This window comes from Myotis davidii, unplaced genomic scaffold (genome assembly GCF_000327345.1).
Source record: "Myotis davidii unplaced genomic scaffold, ASM32734v1 scaffold269, whole genome shotgun sequence".
Classification (NCBI taxonomy): Eukaryota; Metazoa; Chordata; class Mammalia; order Chiroptera; family Vespertilionidae; genus Myotis; species Myotis davidii.
Window position 1 is genome coordinate 6,948,756 of NW_006383008.1, and position 19,654 is coordinate 6,968,409.

The 19,654-nt window shown below is 42.6% G+C and overlaps 1 protein-coding gene across 1 annotated transcript in view; it reads left to right on the forward strand.

Annotated features, from left to right (window-relative positions):
• Nucleotides 1-19,654, forward strand: part of MDN1 (midasin AAA ATPase 1) — a 161,271-nt gene that overhangs the window by 47,729 nt on the left and 93,888 nt on the right. Inside the window, exons 17-31 of the mRNA XM_015557675.1 lie at nucleotides 835-938; nucleotides 2,598-2,742; nucleotides 3,248-3,344; nucleotides 6,595-6,708; nucleotides 7,217-7,364; nucleotides 7,632-7,742; nucleotides 9,193-9,344; nucleotides 9,854-10,032; nucleotides 10,601-10,809; nucleotides 11,067-11,213; nucleotides 14,602-14,743; nucleotides 16,005-16,139; nucleotides 16,222-16,360; nucleotides 17,664-17,802; nucleotides 18,107-18,237. Of these exons, the coding sequence (XP_015413161.1) occupies nucleotides 835-938; nucleotides 2,598-2,742; nucleotides 3,248-3,344; nucleotides 6,595-6,708; nucleotides 7,217-7,364; nucleotides 7,632-7,742; nucleotides 9,193-9,344; nucleotides 9,854-10,032; nucleotides 10,601-10,809; nucleotides 11,067-11,213; nucleotides 14,602-14,743; nucleotides 16,005-16,139; nucleotides 16,222-16,360; nucleotides 17,664-17,802; nucleotides 18,107-18,237 (2,092 nt within the window). The remainder of the gene's footprint in view (nucleotides 1-834; nucleotides 939-2,597; nucleotides 2,743-3,247; nucleotides 3,345-6,594; nucleotides 6,709-7,216; nucleotides 7,365-7,631; nucleotides 7,743-9,192; nucleotides 9,345-9,853; nucleotides 10,033-10,600; nucleotides 10,810-11,066; nucleotides 11,214-14,601; nucleotides 14,744-16,004; nucleotides 16,140-16,221; nucleotides 16,361-17,663; nucleotides 17,803-18,106; nucleotides 18,238-19,654) is intronic.

Genomic DNA, 19,654 nt, shown 5'->3' on the forward strand with positions numbered 1-19,654 from the left:
GCCCTGCTCCAAGCCTCCACGGTATGGCTGGGGGCAGGCCCCCAGCAGACACGCACACTCACACACAGAGCACCTGCTCTGAGCCTCCAATGCGGCTGGGGGCAGGCCCTCAGTGGACACATACATACGCACACACAGGACCCCTGCTCCGAGCCTCTGCTGCAAGACTGTGGCCGTCAGTAGGACATCCACTGAGGGCTCCTGGACTGTGAGAGGGGCAGGCTGGGCTGAGGGAACCCCACCCTCCTGTGCATGAATTTCGTGCTCCAGGCCTCTAGTTTTTAAATAAAATGATAGGCTAAATTTGGGAAATTCTTTGTTAATAAATCACTTAGAAGAATTAGCTGTTTCATTCATTTGAATCAAAACCTGTCCATATATGCAAAATATCTGTGTTGATTTCCCATATTGAATAGGTAACATTCTATTGTGAAAATATCTTTGATAAAAAGTAGCAATTCATTCCTAGTCTTTTAAATTTATTTCAGAGAGGAAAGGAGATGGAGAGAGAGATAGAAACATCAATGATGAGAGAGAATCATTGATCGGCTGGCTCATAGATGTCGCCACTGGGGTGATGAGAGAGAATCATTGATCGGCTGCCTCCTGCTTGCCCCCACTGGGGATCGAGCCCGCAACCCAGGCATGTGCCCTTGACTGGATCTGAACCTGGGACCCTTCAGTCCATAGGCTGACGCTCTATCTTCTGAGCCAAACCAGCTAGGGCTGGACTTACATTTTTAATACTGCTAAGATATTTGTTTTTTGTGTCTTTAAGTTATACATATTACAATTCAAAATGTAGGTTAAATTATTGTCTTTATTCCTTTCTAGGGTTACTCCTGAAAGAGAAATGGGAAGCTTTTGGTCTTAGACTTGACCATGCCCAACAACAGATGAAAATGACTGAAAATGCCCTCTTGTTTGCATTTGTAGAGGTATTTTGCTTTAGTTATTAAGGTTAAGGGACTGTTGATTTGATGCAAAATGCAAGTTTTAGACTGGCTTCTATTTTGTATTCTCTTAATGTTGATATTTTTAGTGCTTGCTGCCCAAGACTTAAACACTTAATTGAAATAATGTATTGGGGGAAGGTTTTGAAAAATGTTCTTTATTGAGATTATAGTCTTGGTAAACTATTATTATTATTATTATTATTATTATTATTAACACTATTATTTTTAAATTGGAAGTTAATCCAGTTTAAGAACCCATTGTGGCCCTTGAGTCAAAAAGTTTGCCCACCCCTGGTTTAAACCTATTTCATGACTTAGCATTACACTGGAGTTTAATACATTTGTTCTTTTTTTTTAAAGAATAGTTTATTTTTAGAGAAAGGGAGAGAGAGACAGATAGGCAGATATCGACCAGCTGCCTCCTGTATGCCTACTACCGGGGATGGAGCCTGCAATCTGGGTATGTGCCCTCATTGGTAATCAAACCGGCAACTTCTCTGTGCTTGCGATGATGCTCAGCCGACTGAGCAACACTGACCAGGGCTGTTCTTTTTAAAAAAATTAAATTTGTAGATAATTTGTCAGGATTATTGTGAAGACAAAAGTATAAAGCTTTTTTTTTTTTTTTAAATCCTCACCGGAAGATATTTTTCCATTGATTTTTATAGAGAGTGGAAGAGAGAGGGAAAAACAAATACTGAGAGAAACACATTGATTGGTTGCCTCCTGCACACGCCTTGACCAGGGCCCAGGCCAGGGAGGAACCTGCAACCGAGGTTATGTGCCCTTGACTGGAATCGAACCTGGGATCCTTGAGTCCGCAGGCTGATTTCTATCCACTGAGCCAAACTGGCTTGGGCTTGTATAAAGCATTTTAATAACAAGTAAAACAGTTCAGTTTTTTTTTTTCTGTTTTTTTTTAAATTTTATTATTTATTACAAAGGATATTACATATGTGTCCATTTATTCCCCCCGCCCAAGACAGTCCCCTAGCCTCCCCCATCCCCCCAGTTTTTGATGTATTAACTCTAAGATTTATTTTTTATTACTCTTGGGATAGAACTTTGAGACAAAATCGGTAGAGAAGAGTTAGGAAAGATTCATTGTGATATTCTTCAACAACTGTGAAAGGCTACATATTACAACCACTACACATCTTTGATTTAGTCCTTTATCTGATCGTGGTATATTCAGAGCTTAACCCTATATTTATTTATGTTGAGTGCTTTTAATAACCATCTGGGTACCCTTTTTTAAAAAAAATTGATTTTAGAGGTAGAGAGAGAGAGAAATATTAATTTGTTATTCCACCTATTTATGCATTCATTGGTTGCTTCTTGCATGTACCCTGACCAGAGATCACACAACCTTAGCATATTGGGACGATGCTTTAACCAACTGAACCACCCAGCCAGGGCCATCTGGGTACCTTTAAATACTTGAATACATTGCTATCATTTATCTCACATCTGTATAATGAGATGATCTAGTTTATTGTATCTCACTGTTAGGCTCAAAGATGTTCCCTTGATCCTTTTAGACATTTGAAAAAGTTAACTTGGTCTTACCTCTGGCACTCAGCTGACAGCAATTTGGTATTTAGGGCATAATTCATCAGGTTATACTTTATCTTCTTCTAGGGCACATTAGCCCAGGCTGTAAAGAAAGGAGAGTGGATCTTGTTGGATGAGATTAATCTGGCTGCTCCAGAAACATTAGAATGTCTCAGTGGTTTGCTCGAAGGCTCTTCTGGCTCCCTGGTGTTGCTGGATCGAGGGGACACAGGTAGGACTTGAGCCCCTTGGGGTCTGACTTGCTGCCAGGTCTTTGGCCTCATTAGAGTAAGAATCTATTAGTTAGGTGGATTACATGGGCCACCCAATTGGATTTGTTTTTTCCATAGATATTTATTTTCTGTAAATGTCCTATTGTTAAGTGGTATGGGGAATTGAAAGAATACAATAATTTGTCAAGGCATTTGGGTAGTGGGTAATAGACACGCACAATTAGTGGGAAACTATATACTGGAACAGGTGATAAGACATAAACAACAGTGAACCTATAAAAGATAGTGGAATGGTAGCATAAGATTAAGTAGTGTCCATCGGTCTGGAAACTGATTTCAGAAAAGGTGGGGAAGGTTTGAACAACCAGTAACAACTTTGTTGAGCCTGAGGCAGTGTTTTGTTTGACCTGGGTTCCTATGGAGTTAGATAATTTTTCCCTAGGAACCTGTGGCTAATGAATTAATTTTACAAGTTGTTGAGAATTTATAATTTTCTCTTAACAGAACCATTGGTTCGTCATCCTGACTTTCGTTTATTTGCCTGTATGAATCCAGCAACTGATGTGGGCAAAAGAAATCTCCCACCAGGAATAAGAAACAGGTGAGGGGACATGGCCTGATTCTTGGAGGCTTTTTAAAAATTTCTTCTTGCCCTAGCTGGTTTTGCTTAGTGGATAGAGCATTGGTCTGTGGACTGAGAGTCCCGGGTTCAATTCTGGTCAGGGGCACATGTTTGGATTGCAGGCTCTATCCTCAGTAGGGGGCATGCAGGAGGCAGCCAATCAATGATTCTCTCTCATTGATTTTTGTCTCTCTCACCATCTCTCCCCCCTCTCTCCCTCCCTTTTCTGAAATCAATAAAAATATATTTAAAAAAATAAAAAGTTATTATTTATTGATGGGTAATATGAACATAACCAAACCCCGTAACAATGCTTAAAAATTTTTGACCATGGATAGAGAATTTTCCTTGTCTTATTCCTTTAGTTTATATAGGCAATAGAAATATGGAAAACTCCAGAACACTGGAGAATTTTTCCTTTGGGTTGTTAGCATGGCACTTAATGGTTCATGATACTGTTGAAAACAAAAATGTTTCCTTCTTCAAATAGCCTTGTGGCTATTAGAAAAAGTTCACATAATGATACTTATCTATATATATAAAAGCCTAAGTGACCATTACGACTGGTCGACCGATCACTATGACAACGCACTGACCACCAGGGGGCAGATGCTCAATGCAGGAGCTGCCCCCTGGTGGTCAGTGTGCTCCCACAGCCAACCTCCCATGGCTGGCCAACCTCCTGCAGCCCCTCCCCCGAGCTGGCCAGGCCCAGTGACCCCACCCATGCATGAATTCGTGTACTGGGCCTCTCGGCCTATATGATAAAAGCGTAGTATGCAAATTGTCCCCTCGACCAGAGTTCTTCTGGGAGTTTGACCAGAGGGCAGTGGCGGGGCCAGCCAGGGGAAGGGAGGGAGGCCCTGGCAGGCGGCTGCTGCAGGTGGCCTAGGGAAGGGATGGAGTACCCGGCCGGCAACCGGCAGCCACTAGGGACCGTATCAGTGCATGAGTTTTGTGTACTGGGCCTCTAGTCCTATCTAATAAAAGACAAAAAGGGTAATTAACCGTACCTCCGCTACGCTTCCCATTGGCTAATCAGGGCGATACGCAGATTAACTGCCAACAAAGATGGCGGTTAATTTGCATACATAGGTGCCAAGCCACGGACTGAGGCATTACAATCGCTGCTGGCGGCGGCGGTGGGGAGCTGGGGGTGCCCTGCCCAGGCCTAAGGCCTCGGCCAGAGCTGTTAGGTTTGGGCAGGGGCGGAACTGGCGATGGTGGGAGTTGGGGGTCCTCTGCCAAGACCTAACACCTTGGCCAGAGGCGTTAGGCCGGGGCAGGGGCGGAGCCAGCGATTGCAGGGAGCAGGGAGGGAGCTGGTGATCATGGGGAGCAGGGGCTGAGCCTACAAATGAGGGAGCTGGAGGTCCCCTGCCCAGGGCTGATGACTCGGCCAGAGGTGTTAGGCCTGGGCAGGGGCCAAGCCGGCAATTGATGTGATCTACAGAGGAAACACCTTTTCTGACTGCTGAGTGGCTTAGCTCCCTGTATGTCACTGGTAATATTCTTAGTAACTTGGGTAATAAGAGTCCAAATAGGTGACCTAGGGTTTTTTACCACACTCCTGGAGAAAAAAAGGAAAGTCCGCTGCTGGAGGGTTAAGAAATGTCATCTCCTGCCCTAGTGATGGGGCTGGTGCCTTCCCCTGATCAGCCCGGTTACCTCCCACAAAGGGAGGTCAGACTGTGGCTTAGGCCCGCTCCCCAAGGGGAGCAGGGAGTAGGACATCGCCTGAGGGCTCCCAGTATGTGATAGGGGGCAAGCTGGGCTGAGGGACCCCCACATCCAGTGCACAAATTTTTGTGCACCAGGCCTCTAGTAACACTATAATAGCATAAGTGCAAGTTAGCAGCAAAGTCCTCTTGAATGAGGCCAATGATTTGTAAAAGGGCTTTTATTTATTTATTTATTTAAAATATATTTTATTGATTTTTTACCAAGAGGAAGGGAGAGGGATAGAGAATTAGAAACATCGACGAGAGAGAAACATTGACCAGCTGCCTCCTGCGCACTCCCCACTGGGCATGCGCCAGCAACCAAGGTACATGCCCTTGACCGGAATCGAACCCGGGACCCTTGAGTCTGCAGGCCGACGCTCTATCCACTGAGCCAAACTGGTCAGGGCAATTGGTGTTTTATGTATGTAGCACTTAGGAAAAGATAAATGACCTTACTATTGGTAACCTTTTGTTGGGTTTTATGTTTAAAACAGTGTTAAAATTGTATTAGATCTCTGCTCCCATTTATTTTTATTTTATTTTTTTATATATATTTGATTGATTTTTTACACAGAGGAAGGGAGAGGGATAGAGAGTTAGAAACATCGATGAGAGAGAAAAACTGGGGAACATTCAACCCAGGCATGTGTCCTGACTGGGAATCGAACCTTGACCTGGTTCATAAGTCGATGCTCAAATCACTGAGCCACGCCGGCCATGCCCTGCTCCCATAATTGACAGTAATAAAAGCATCTTAAGAAAAATTTATAAACTACAATTATATGTTTTCTTTTGCTGCAACTATTTTATTTTTACTGTGAGGGGCCTTTTTTGTTCCATGTGCTTTTGTGTTTTGTTTTTCAATCCTTACCTAAGGAGTGAGGATGTTTTTTATGTGCCCTTGACTGGGAATCAAACTGGCGACCCCTTGGTCCTTGGTCCAACGCCCCAACCACTGAGTCAAACTGTCCAGAGCTATTCTAGGTATTTTTTATTACATGTACTTATGATGAAATACACCTGAAAATGAAGATAACTAAGTCTTATTTTTGTAGCTGTAAGGACTATAAATAGAATACTTGAATCCAAGAAGAAATAATGGTAGATTTTTGTGAAAGGCGAAAGATTTATGCGATCTGAACAGAAACCAGAGTATAATAATGGTAGATTTTTTGTAAAAGTTAGATTATTTTTTATTTTGTATGGTCAGTCTATATCTCAAGTTGGAAGGGTTATATTTTATATTAGAAACAATTAAAATGAGTTTACTTGACTTTTGTTTTTCATTTTTTATTGTCAGAATAGTTGTATTAACTTCCTAAATATGGTTGTTATCTATAATAATAAAAGCATAATATGCAAACTGACTGAATGGCTGAACAGAAGAATGACCATCTGGACGGTTGTCTGGACGACCTTCTGGATGAAGCCAGGGCTGCAAGGGCTGAGCCCCTTGCATGAATTTCGTGCATCGGGCCTCTAGTATAATAATAATTGTCTTACAGGTTTACAGAACTTTATGTAGAAGAACTGGAAAGTAAAGAAGACTTACAAATTCTTATTGTGGATTATCTGAAAGGACTGAGTGTGAGCAAGAGCACAGTGCAAGGAATCATAAAGTAGGTGGTTTCCAGGTTCTATTTATAAACCTTTCCTCTGAGCATAAAAAGTGTGCCTCATTCATATAATTGTTTCCTTTTTTCTTCTTTTTGCTTCTAACTGGAGAAAACTAATGGAAAGATTATTATTTAAATGTCTGTTTTAAAGTTGGAACCTTATGAAGTCTCTTCGATTTTCCTAATAAAAGAAAGAATATATAGATAGATTGTAAATATTCCAGTTAAAGCCCATTTGAATAAGAACTTGGGTTTTATCTGTGACACTTCCTTGGTTATATTTGATTTTGTGGTAGCTGGTCATAAATTTCTTGCACTTTATATTTCAGTCTAAAACTTTTTCCATCTTGTCATCTTCTAATTTTTTAAAAAATATTTTTATTATTGATTTCAGAGAGGAAGGGAGAGGGAGGGTGTGCAGGAGGCAGCTGATCTCTCTGTCTCCCCTTATTTTAAAATTGATTTTTTAAATCAATTTTAAAAAATCACCTGAAGTGCGTCCTTTTTGTAGCTTCTACAGAGATGTGCGGAAAGAGTCTGGGAGAACATTGGTGGACGGGACTGGCCATAGACCTCACTACAGCCTTCGGACTCTCTGCAGGGCCCTGCGATTTGCAGCCTCCAATCCGTGCAGCAACATCCAGCGTTCACTCTATGAGGTCTTTCCACAGTCTGGGTTTGGGTGTAGTGTTGTGGATGGGCTCACCGTGGGGAAGGAGGGAGTAGAGATGCATATTCCAGATTTGCTATACTTTCCATTTAGTCAGGTTACCCAGAATATTTTATACCAGAGCTACCCTAAGCTTTTTTCTACCATGATATTAAAAGTTGTTCTGCAAACCAGCCCCACCCACACGGTGGCATTTTGTTTTTGAAATAAGTTGTCCTGCAATAATTGGTGTTATGTATCTCTGTGTTTTTCCTAGGGCTTTTGTTTGGGTTTCCTAACACAGCTTGACAGGGCATCTCACCCAATAGTTCAGAAGCTTATTTGTCAACACATTGTCTCTGGCAGTATTAAAAGTTTGCTGAAGCAGGTATGTTTGTTTGTTTTGACTTGTTTAATAAATGAAAGGCTATATTATAAAATTTCGAACTGTTTGGTTTTTTATAAATCTTGATTCTAATTGTAAATCTGTTTCAGAAAGTTAAATCATAGATGGTAAACATTCCCAATAATCTGCCCTGGCTTGTGTTGCTCAGTGATCAGAGCTTTAACCCAAGCACTGCAAGGTCTTGGTGTGCGATTCCCAGGCAAGAGCACTTACCTGGTTTGCAGGTTCGATCTTCAGTCCTGGTCAGGGCACATGCTGGAGGCAATCAATCAATGTGTCTCTCACATTGATGTCTCTCTTGCCCTTCCCTCTCTTCCATTTCTCCCCCCTCCCTTCCACTCTCTCTAAAAATCAATGGAAATATATTCTTGGGTAAAGGATTAACAAACCAAAAAAATTTCCCAGTAAGCCTACTCTTTGGAGATTTAAACCTTGTAGACAGTCCTTTCCATCTGAAATGACCCTGGCTGGTGTGGGTGTTTTTTGGTGTATGGTTCCATACACCAAAAGGTGGCAGGTTCAATTCCCAGTGAGGGCACATACTTGAGTTGTGGGTTGGATCACTGATCAGGACAAGTGCAGGAGGCAGCCGATTGATGTTTCTCTCTCACATTGATGTTTCTCTGTGTGTGTGTGTCTTTCTCTCTTTTATTCTCTCCCTTCTTCCCTCTAAAATCAATTTTATGTGTGTACATTTGTCCATGTAAATCCTAATATGTATCTAGTTAAATTACATAAATGGGACCATTTCATAAGAATGTTCTGTAGTCTCCTTTCTTAGCCTCAATAGAGTGTAGCTTCTAGTCAAGGGACTAAGTGTACTGGAAGAGCACTTTTTCGTAGTTGTAAACTTGACCACTAAGCATTTTGTTCCATAAAAATAGCAATTTTGAGTAAATCAACTTAATAACTTTTACCATATCTTTAAAAGATTGCAATATTATTCACAATGTCATCTGTAATAGAGTAGCTTCTTGGGGGGTGGGGGGTGGTGTCGCTTTTATTTTTAAAGCCTTCCGGGGGATCCAGATGAAATAATGCAAAGCCCCCCTGTGTACAACACTAACCCTATTTTGGGGAATATGGTTTATATGAAATAAATGTTTTTGACCAATATACTTCAGAGTGGAGGTTTTAATAGGCAAGAGAAGAGAACTGAATCATAAACTGAGAAACTATTTTGATTCAAATTTTCCCCCATATTCACCTAACTCCGCCTTAATTTAAAAACCTGTACTTGTTATTATCTTCTTCTCATTTCTCAAAGTAATTTTATTTTCATATTTCACCCATGGGTTTTAATGTTGAAAGCATCCAGAACAGGGCAGCATTCTTGGTGACAACTTCTTTTCCCGCTTTACCACCCTATCTGAAAGAATGCCATAGTTGCCATGGAACTGTGGCTTATTTCTTTAATTTTTGTGTCTTTCAGCCTATTCCAGAACCCAAAGGAGGACGGCTTATCCAGGTTGAAGGCTACTGGATTTCGATGGGAGACAAGGAACCTACAATTGATGAGACATACATTCTCACATCTTCCGTCAAGCTGAACCTGAGAGATATAGTCCGAGTGGTCTCTGCAGGGTATGTGGAACTTTCTCTGCTGATCTGAAGTTTTATCATCATAGACGTTGATGACTTTCTAGTCTTCACTTTCAAAGTGCTTTATTGTTATTCATTGGCTAAATGAACTGTCACTTTTCTTCTGGCACAAACCATTTTTTCTAGTTGCACTTTTAGTGAGGACAATATGGATTCAGATTATTTTGGCCATCTTTGAGGTTTGCTTTTCAGTATTTTGTTGATGAATACTCATCACCCATTATTTATTGAGTAACAGATAGTCCCACTTATTGTTTCTCACAAGTAGTACAATAGAGGTTGGAATTTTTCCTTAGTATTTTCTTAAGAACCATTTTTATATAGAAGTTTCCCAGGGCTTAAGAAACATTTCCATTAGTAGTATATAGATATATAAAAATGTTCTTTTATAATGATGTTAAATGATATAGTCATTCTTTTTAAAAACTACTTGATTAATTCTGGTTTTTATCTTTTTTTCTTTAAATGCTTTGTTGGCTGATCTTTTAAAGAACCTATCCAGTGCTGATTCAGGGGGAGACATCAGTTGGTAAAACCAGCCTGATCCGGTGGCTGGCTGCAGCTACTGGTAACCACTGTGTGCGTATCAATAATCACGAACACACGGATATTCAAGAGTACATCGGTTGTTACACATCTGATTCCTCAGGGAAGCTTGTGTTTAAAGAAGGTAGGGTTATTATTTTGTTGCATGTGTGTAGGTGTTCATTCTTTTAGACCCATTTCCCCAAGTATTCTTTACCCTTTCCAGTTGAGGCGTGCGGACTGCTGCCATTGTGCTGGTTTTTCTTTCTCCCTGAGCTGCGTGGTGGTGAAGGAGTGATGGTTTGGGGTCCAGCTCTCTTTGGGCCCCACTGAAATCTTTTCAGCTATAGGTGGGACTAGCACCAAGTTTTGAAGAGTGTAGTTGAACTTCTACTTCATTTCCTAGAGTCTCAAGAGAATGGGGTGAGCACTGAACAGAAGGAAGCTGAGGGTTGATATAAAAATATGGTGATATAAATAAAATTAAGCTGCAGGGGGGAAAATAAGTTGGAAATGTGATATTTGTCAGTGTTGACTCCCCTTCTGTATGAAATAGGGCTATTTTAATGGAAAATTGTGCTTCTTTGATATTCAACATCACAAATTACTTGGGTGGTTTGCTTTGAAATTTAATAGTAGTAACCTAGGATTTGTTGATTTATGTACAACTTTTGACTAATGTATGTACTAATTCTCTGTTTATTTCTTCCAAGGTGTTCTTATTGATGCTATGAGAAAGGGCTACTGGATTATTTTAGATGAATTGAATTTGGCCCCTACTGATGTGTTAGAGGCACTGAACAGACTGCTAGATGATAATCGTGAATTGCTCATAACAGAAACACAGGAAGTTGTTAAAGCTCACCCTCGGTTCATGCTCTTTGCTACCCAGAATCCCCCAGGACTTTATGGAGGCAGAAAGGTGTGTAGCATTTCCCTCCTACTCTTACTTGTTACTGCCTTGAGTCGTAAATCTTTCTTGGAAAGACTGAAATTTTTTACCTCTTTTGAAGGGTCTTTTTTTTTTTTTTTTTTTTGTGGTGAGTAGCAGAGCCTCCATTTTGTAGGAGCTTGCTTTCTTTTCCTTTTTAAAACAATTTAAAAAAATTTTTATAAGCGTTTATTTGAGCCCAAACTGACCTTATGGAGAGCAGTATCTCAAATGCTTTTTTTCCTTAGGTGCTTTCCAGAGCCTTCAGGAATCGGTTTGTGGAATTGCACTTTGATGAATTGCCAAGTTCTGAGTTGGAAACAATCTTGCACAAGCGGTGTAGTTTGCCACCCTCTTACTGCAGCAAGTTGGTTAGAGTCATGCTGGACCTTCAGGTAGATTATCTCTCCATCCCTGAACTTAGTTTCTAATGGAATGTGTTGATTAGACTTGGTCAAATTTGATTGGTTACTCGGGTAGAAACAGCAGATCACCCATTTATTACTTTTTACTGAGTAAGGACCTTGTCTTAATGATGCATTCCATTAATGTTTTTTGGCTGTGTTTTGTCAGTCAACAATTTAATATGTTAAAAAAATTTTCTGATAGTTATATGTGATGATTGTTTTTTTGTTTGTGAATAATAGTGGAACATTTTGTTTAGGTTCGTTTGGCATAAACAAACTGTAGTTTTGTTTTTTATATGGATACTAGAGCCCCGGTGCACGGAATTTGTGCACGGGGGGAGGGGGATGTCCCCCCTCAGCTCGGCCTGCACCCTCTCGTAGCCTAGGGACCCCTCGTTCCTTACCACCCACTTGCTTGCTGCTCCTTAGCACTGCCATGGAGCTGGGAGAGGCTCTGGCTGAGTGGCACTCCCCCTATGGGAGCGCACTGACCACCAGGGGGCAGCTCCTATGTTGAGCGTCTGCCCCCTAGTGGTGGTCAGTGCACATCATAGCATCCAGTAGTTCCACCATAATGGTCACTGAGTCTTTTATTATATAGACTAGAGGCCCGGTGCACAGAAATTTGTGCACTCGCGGGGGGAGGGAAGGGTCCCTCAGCCTGGCCTGTGCCCTCTCGCAATCTGGGACCCTTTGGGGGATGTCCACCTGCTGGCTTAGGCCCGTTCCCCGGGGAATCGGGCCTAAGATGGCAATCAGACATCCCTCTGGCAGCCCAGCAGCCCTTGGGGGATGTCCACTTTCCTGCAGGGAGCAGACCTAAGCTGCAGTTGGACATCCTTAGCGCTGCTGAGGAGGCAGGAGAGCCTCCCACCACCACCGCTGTACTGGCAGCCATCAGCCTGGCTTCTGGCTGAGCAGAGCTCCTCCCATGTGAGAGCGCTCTGACCACCAGAGGGCAGCTCCTGTATTGAGCGTCTGCCCCCTGGTGGTCAGTGTGTGTCATAGTGGCCAGTCATTCCCAGTCCTTCTGCTGTTAGGGTCAGTTTGCATATTACCCTTTTACTATATAGGTAATATGGTGCACAGGTGGGGGCCGGCTGGTTTGCCCTGAAGGGTGTCCCAGATCAGGGTGGGGGTCCCGCTGGGGTGCCTGGCCAGCCTGGATGAGGGGATGATGGCTGTTTGTAGCTGGTCATACCCGCTTCAGGGTGGGGGTCCCCACTGGGGTGCCAAGCCAGTCTGAATGAAGGGCTGAGAGTCATTTTCAGGTTGGCGGGTGACTGAAGCTCCCAATCTCTCCTTTTTTTTCTTTTTATTCTGGGATTTATTTACCTTCTATGGCTGTCACTGGAACTGAGAGCCGGCTTTAGCTCTGAGGCTCAGCTCCAGCTCTGAGACCTCGGCTGTTGAAAGCAGGTATCTGGGTTTGTTTGGCTTCTATAATTGAAACACTGTTGCAGCTCCAGCTCTGAGGCCCGGCTGGCTGAAAGCAGGTTTCTGGGGTTTGTTTAGCTTTTATAATTGCAACATTGTTTTTTAGAGTGCAGCTCAGAGGCCGGCAGTGGCAGGCAGGGAACCTTGCCTTCCTCCATCATTGGAGCAAGCAAGCCTCCTGTTCGCTTCAGCTGCCTGGCTGCCGGCCACCATCTTGGTTGGCAGTTAATTTGCAAATTGCCCTGATTGGCCAATGGGAAGCATGTCGGAGGTACGGTTAATTACCATGTTTGTCTATTATTAGATAGGACTAGAGGCCTGGTGCATAAAAATACGTGCACTTGGTGGGGCGGGGGGGCATCCTCAGCTCGGCCTGCACTCTCTTGCAGTCCAGGAGCCCTTGGGGGATGTTTGGCCGACAGCTTAGGACCTCTCCCTGTGGACATTCCTGTGGAAGTGCACTGACCACCAGGGGACAGCTCCGGTCCTACCCCACATCGCCCCCCCCCCCAGTTGCCACTGCTCCCTGATCGCCACCCCCTCCCTTTGCCTGCTGGCACCTGCCTTGGCTGGCCTGGCGCCGCCCGCTTGCAGGCCTTGCCCACTAGTCATTCCACCAATTGTCGATTTGCATATTAGGCTTTCATTACATAGGACTATAGGCCCAGTGCACGAAATTTGTGCATGCGGTGGGGGTCTCCTCAGCCCAGCCTGCACCCTCACCAATCTGGGACCCCCTCGGAAGGTGTCTGACTGCCTCTCACAATTCTGGACTACTGGCTCCCAGTCACTCACCTGCCTGCCTGCCTGGTCGCCCCTAACTGCCCCCCCCTTGCCACCCTGATCGCCCCTCACTGCCTCTGCCTGCCTGCCTGGTCGCCCCTACCTGCCTCCCACTGCTGGCCACGTCGCCCTCAACTGCCCCCTCTCTGCTGGACTGGTTGCTCCTAACTGCCCACCCCTGCTGGCCTGGTCACCCTCAACTGCCCTCCCCTGCTGGCCTGTTCCCCCTCAACTGCTCTCCCCTGCAGATGTGGTCCTCCCTAACTGCCCTCCCCCCAACTGCCCTGCTCCCCCGCTGGCCTGGTTGTCCCTCACTAACCCCCCGTCGGCCTGGTCATCCCACGCAGCCTGCTTGTTCAGTCGTTCCTCACTAACCCCCCTGCCAGCCTGGTTATAGGCAGCCATCTTGTGAGGGCATGATTGCAATTTGCATATTACCTCTTTATTATATGGGATGTTCCTTGAATGGACATAATTGAAGGGACTCTTTTTGTGTGGCACTCCCTTGTTAAATGCAGAGCTACAGTTGTCTTTTTTTTTTCTTTCTTCTCTTTCTCCTCTCCCCTTCACCCCCAAAATATCCCATTTAATTTATGGGGTTAACAGTATTTATCAGAATTATGCACTGTCAAATTACTTTTCTGAATCATTTTCACTACTATGGTCCCACATTATGGGATTAATTTTCCTGCATGTTTGCCCACATTTGTATTTGTGATTTTTTTCTGTATGGCATAGGAGATGGAATGCCGTTGTTTATTTACATTCTTTTACATGAGTTTGTATTTTTCTTCAAATGTTTACACCCCACTTTCACTTTAAAAAATTAATTTTAATGGAATGAATAATTTTTATGGGAGCTTAAATTTATTAAAATTTTTATGTATGGCCCTAAGCGGTTTGGCTCAGTGGATAGAGCATCAGCCTGCGGACTGAAGGGTCCCAGGTTCGATTCCGGTCAAGGGCATGTACCTTGGTTGTGGGCACATCCCCAGTGGGGGATGTGCAGGAGGCAGCTGATCGATGTTTCTAACTCTCTATCCCTCTAGGATCCTCTCTGTAAAACATCAATAAAATATATTTTTTTAAAAATTTTATGTATGTTTTACTATATGCTTGACATTGTTCTTTGCCATTTGTTTTCATACATTAATAGTCCAAACGCAGAAGTTCTTCAGTGTTTGCTGGAAAGCAGGGCTTCATCACCCTTCGAGACCTGTTTCGATGGGCTGAGAGATACCGATTGGCTGAGCAGACCAAGGAGGAGTACGACTGGCTACAGCACTTAGCCGACGATGGTATGCTTTCAATCATCTCTCAAACTGTGACATTCTATCAAATGTCAGCCTTTTTTTTTTTTTTATTAAAACAATCCTCACCCAAATTATGATCAATATGTAGATTTTACTAGGTACTCCACGAACTGAGCCTTCTCCCTTAATTTCCAACTGCTTTTGAAAGTGCTGTTATTTCTCCAGGCCTCTGTACTAATACGTTTTGGTTTCTTAGGTGTTCTCATTTCCTTCAGGTGGCCACATGTAAGAGTCAGGATATGGCCACAATACTGTTAGTTTTTTAGGCAGGTGGTTGGTGAGGTCTTTTGGACCATTTGTCTGCAATTTGGTGCCTGTGGAGCGGCGTGCTGTGCCTTAGAGTCAGAGAACTGACTGGTCAGATAATATCAGAGTTCTGAGAGAAGGCAGTGATGTCACTTGAGACTCAGGATTGGTCATACAGGTTTAATCCATGGGAAGAATCTATATGTTCTTTCTAATAGAAAATACTTCAGAATATTCTGATTTGAAAGGTGCTAATGAGTCCTTAATGGGTTAGTTATTAAGCAAGGTGAGTAAATAAAACTAGCCCATAAGAATTGTAATGTCTTTTCTTTCCTGATTAAGAATAGGTAGAAGGAGGAACACATTTAAAAACAAACAAACAAAAAACACCTTTTAAATTCAAATATAACCTATGGTAAAGTGGGTGAAGCACTCTGTTATATCATGTACAGCTTGATATCATGTAAATCACTACCTACGTCAATGTTTAGAATACTAGTACCAAAGAAGAGTCCTTCATGGCTCTTGTCAGTTTTCCTTCCCTTGGAGGTAACCACTGCTTTGATATTGATCACCACTGATTGATTTTTCCTGTTCTTGAGCTTCATCTTAATAGTATCATGAAGTATGCATTCTGAGTCCGGCTTCTTTTCACTCTCTAATGTAAGATACAGCAATGTTGTTACATGTATCAGGACTTCATTAAAAAAAAAGTTACTGTTATAACCCTTTTATATGGAGATACCATAATATGTTTAGCCATTCTCTGGTTGATGGATATTTGGATCCACTGTTTAGCTATTATGAATAAAAATGCCTGAACATTGATGTCTATGTCTTTTGGTGCACAAGTGTTCATTTTTGTTTGAGTCTCCTTAGAATTCATGTTGCTGGAGCATAAGGCAGCCATATGGTTAGGTGAGAGTTGCTATTGCTTTATATTCTCAGCATCCCTTGGTATTGACACTTGATGGTTCTTCATTTTTATTTATTTTTTAAGGTTATATGCTTCTGGCAGGCCGAGTCAGGAAACAGGAGGAGGTTGATGTGATTCAAGAAGTCCTTGAAAAACATTTCAAGAAAAAATTGTGTCCTCAATCCCTCTTTTCCAAAGAAAATGTCCTAAAATTGCTGAGTGAGTAGGCTAAAATATCCAGAGGAGAATGAATTGAGTTATACTCATATTAGAACCTAAATATTTATTCTACCTTTGATAGGTAAATTGTCTACTCAGAAATCCACATTGGAGTCCAAGTTCAGCCATATCGTGTGGACTGAGAGCATGCGGAGACTGGCCGTGCTGGTGGGAAGAGCATTGGAATTCAGTGAACCAGTGCTGTTGGTTGGAGACACTGGGTAAAGTTCTGTGACAATAACTGGTTAGGGGGGTTCAGTTCAATTCCATAGGATTACTTGAGTTATCTCTGAAGGACTCATCAGGAAAGCAATCTTTGTTGTTTTTTTATTTTTTAAAAATATATTTTATTGATTTTTTACAGAGAGGACAGAGAGGGATAGAGAGTTAGAAACATCGATGAGAAACATCGATCAGCTGCCTCCTGCACACTCCCCACTGGGGATGTGCCTGCAACCAAGGTACATGCCCTTGACTGGAATCGAACCTGGGACCCTTCAGTCTGCAGGCTGATGCTCTATCCACTGAGCCAAACTGGTCAGGGTGATCTTTGTTTTTTCTTTTTCTTTTGTTTTCTCCTCTCCCCCTTCCTTCCCCCTCCCCCTTTTTTTTATGAAAAGGGCTGATTGGCATTTAATTAATTAGTTGTCTTTTTAAAATTTTTTATTTAATCATCATCTGAGGATATTTGTCCTTTGATTTTTAGAGAAAGTGGAAGAGAGAGGGAAAGACAGAAGTATAATATAAGAGAAACACATCAATTGGTTGCCTCTTGCATGAGCCCTGACTAATGCTTGGCCTGGGGAGGAGTCTGCAACCAAAGTATGTGCCCTTGACCGGAATCGAACCTGGGACCTTTCAGTCCGCAGGCCGATGCTCTATCCACTGAACCAAACCAGCTAGAGCTCTCCCTTTTTAAAGAAGCAGTAAGGGTTCTAATATTGTTTCTTTTCCTCTACCTTTAGACCTTTGTGATGGAAAAGAATGGGTCTTTTAAAAATTTTTATTGATCGATTTAGCGAGAGAAAAGGAGAGAAATATTAATTTGTTCCACTTACGCATTCATTGGTGGATTCTTACCAAGGCAATTGAGCCCGAAACTTTGGAGTATCAGGATGATGCTCTAACTGAACTACCCAGCCAGGGCTAATTTTTTTCTATTCAATTATTTTAAACAGTGTCATCTGTTTTATAGATTTGTATAGTTGAATAGCACATGAGTTAGTGTGTCTTGAAAGTCTGTAACGATTGGCTTTCTTTCCCATCCCTTGGTGGTGGTTGGTAGGAGTAGAAAAGGATGGAATTCATGCTATGTTGTGCCATTCTGGATAAGGAATATGGCAGGGTGCTGGTGTTTTGGGGAAGTAGGCCCCAGGCCAGGGGTACAGACATCCTGTGTTGGCCAGCAGGGTCTGCTGTTGTAGTGAGGCTCTCACCAGGGTCCGCCTCTTTTGCTGACTTGGTGTTTGTGGGTGTGTATTTAGAATTCATGCTCCTTGTTAATCTGGTGTGTATCTCTGACAGGTGTGGGAAAACGAGTATCTGTCAGGTGTTTGCAGCCTTGGCAAATCAGAAATTATACTCAGTCAACTGCCACTTACACATGGAGACTTCTGACTTCCTGGGCGGGCTGCGGCCGGTGAGACAGAAGCCAAAGGACAAGGTTTGTCCAATAGCAAATGATGATGTGTACATTCATTTAAAGGATGCAGTTAGCTCTGTGCCCTAGTCAACTGTGGAATTTTGTGCCTCATAGGGCTTTGATTCCAGGTTTGATATGTATCTTCATATTTTCACTGGTCTGCAAGGGCTTCATGAGCATCCTATTGTGTAGCATGTGTTCCTGGTTCTCAGACCTTTACTTTCTGGCAGAATGACCACTTCACTCCAGCAGACACCAGCTAGCTACATGTGTGTTGTCTTGTGGACACCTGGCCTTTAATTTCACCTCCTTTTCCAAATTGTAGGAAGAAATTGACACATCTCGGCTCTTTGAGTGGCATGATGGGCCTCTGGTTCTGGCCATGAAGGAGGGCAGCTTTTTCCTCTTGGATGAGATCTCACTGGCTGATGACTCTGTCCTGGAAAGACTCAACAGGTGCAGTCCCTGTGTTTGATGTTTTTGCTGGTCTTGTGTTTATAGATACTAATTTTTGTGCATAGTAGTATTCCTCTTAGGTGCATAGTAAATATTTGAAAATAATAATGAGTTATTACTTTTTTTGGCTTTAGCACTGGGGATCTCTTCTAAGGAGCCTGCTTTTTCTGTCTTGCTGTCAATAATTGGGGAGATGGCTGGGCTAAAACAAATGAGGCTAAGTTAAAATTCTTTTTTAAGGCAAATTATATGGCCAGTGTCTTAATTTTTTTGAAGAACTAGAATCAGCATCCTAGATATTATGGCTGTCAGGCCTCTCAAAACCTCAGACCAATATGAGTCTTGATGTATACCTGTTTTTCTCTCTTTATTGAGGTACTAGAGGCCCAGTGCATGAAATTCGTGCACGGTTAGGGTCCCTAGGCTTGGCTGGCGATCAGGGCCGATCAGGTTCCCCACCTCCTTACCTCCTTCTTCTATCACTGCCAATGCGCTGCCACCGTGTGATTCCCCACCTCCCCACCGCCTCCTTCCCTCACTGCCAGCATACTGTCACTGCGTCATTCCCCACCTACCTGCCTCCTCTTCTCTCGCTCCCTCAGTGCCCCACCACCGCTGCTGGTCCCCCACCATGTTCTGCGCCGCCCCCTGATGGTCAGCGCATGTCATAGCGAGTGTTTGAACTCCCAGTCGAACTCCCGAGGGGACACTTTGCATATTAGCCATATATATATATACATATATATATATGGCTATAGGTAGTAATTTGCATATCGTAAAATGCACTCATTTTAAATGTATACTTCAATGAGTTTTAGTAAATCTGTTTTGCAACCACCACAATCCAGTTATTTAGTTTGACAACAATTCCATCATCTCAGTAGGATCCCTCATGCCCATTTAAAGTTTCTCTCTGATGCCACTTATTGCTACTAATCTATTTGTTTGTCTCTAGATTTGTCTTTTCAGGACATTTCATGTAAATGGTCTCATTTTGCATTAATATTTTGAGCTTCATCCATGTTGTAGCCTGTTAGTAATGTGTTTCTTTTTATTCCTAATAGTGTTTCATTGTGTGAAGGCACCATATTTTTATCTATTCACCACTTGGTGGCATTGGGAGTGTTTCTACTTTTATGAATAATTCTGCCATGAACATGTGCATGCAACACTCTTATTTTTAAAACAAATGCTGCAATAGCATAAGTGGAAAAGGGAGTTCTTTTTCTTTTAATCACAGATATTGTTCCATCACACAGCTATTGGATAATGAGGCATTTTAAAATGTGTTGTAGGAAACCATTAACTAAAGTGAAAGCTCAGCAGAGGAGATAACTTTCTTTTTCCTTTTTTTAAGTTAGTTTTTTAAAAAATATATATTTTCATTGGTTTCAGAGAGGAGGAGAGAGGGAGAGAG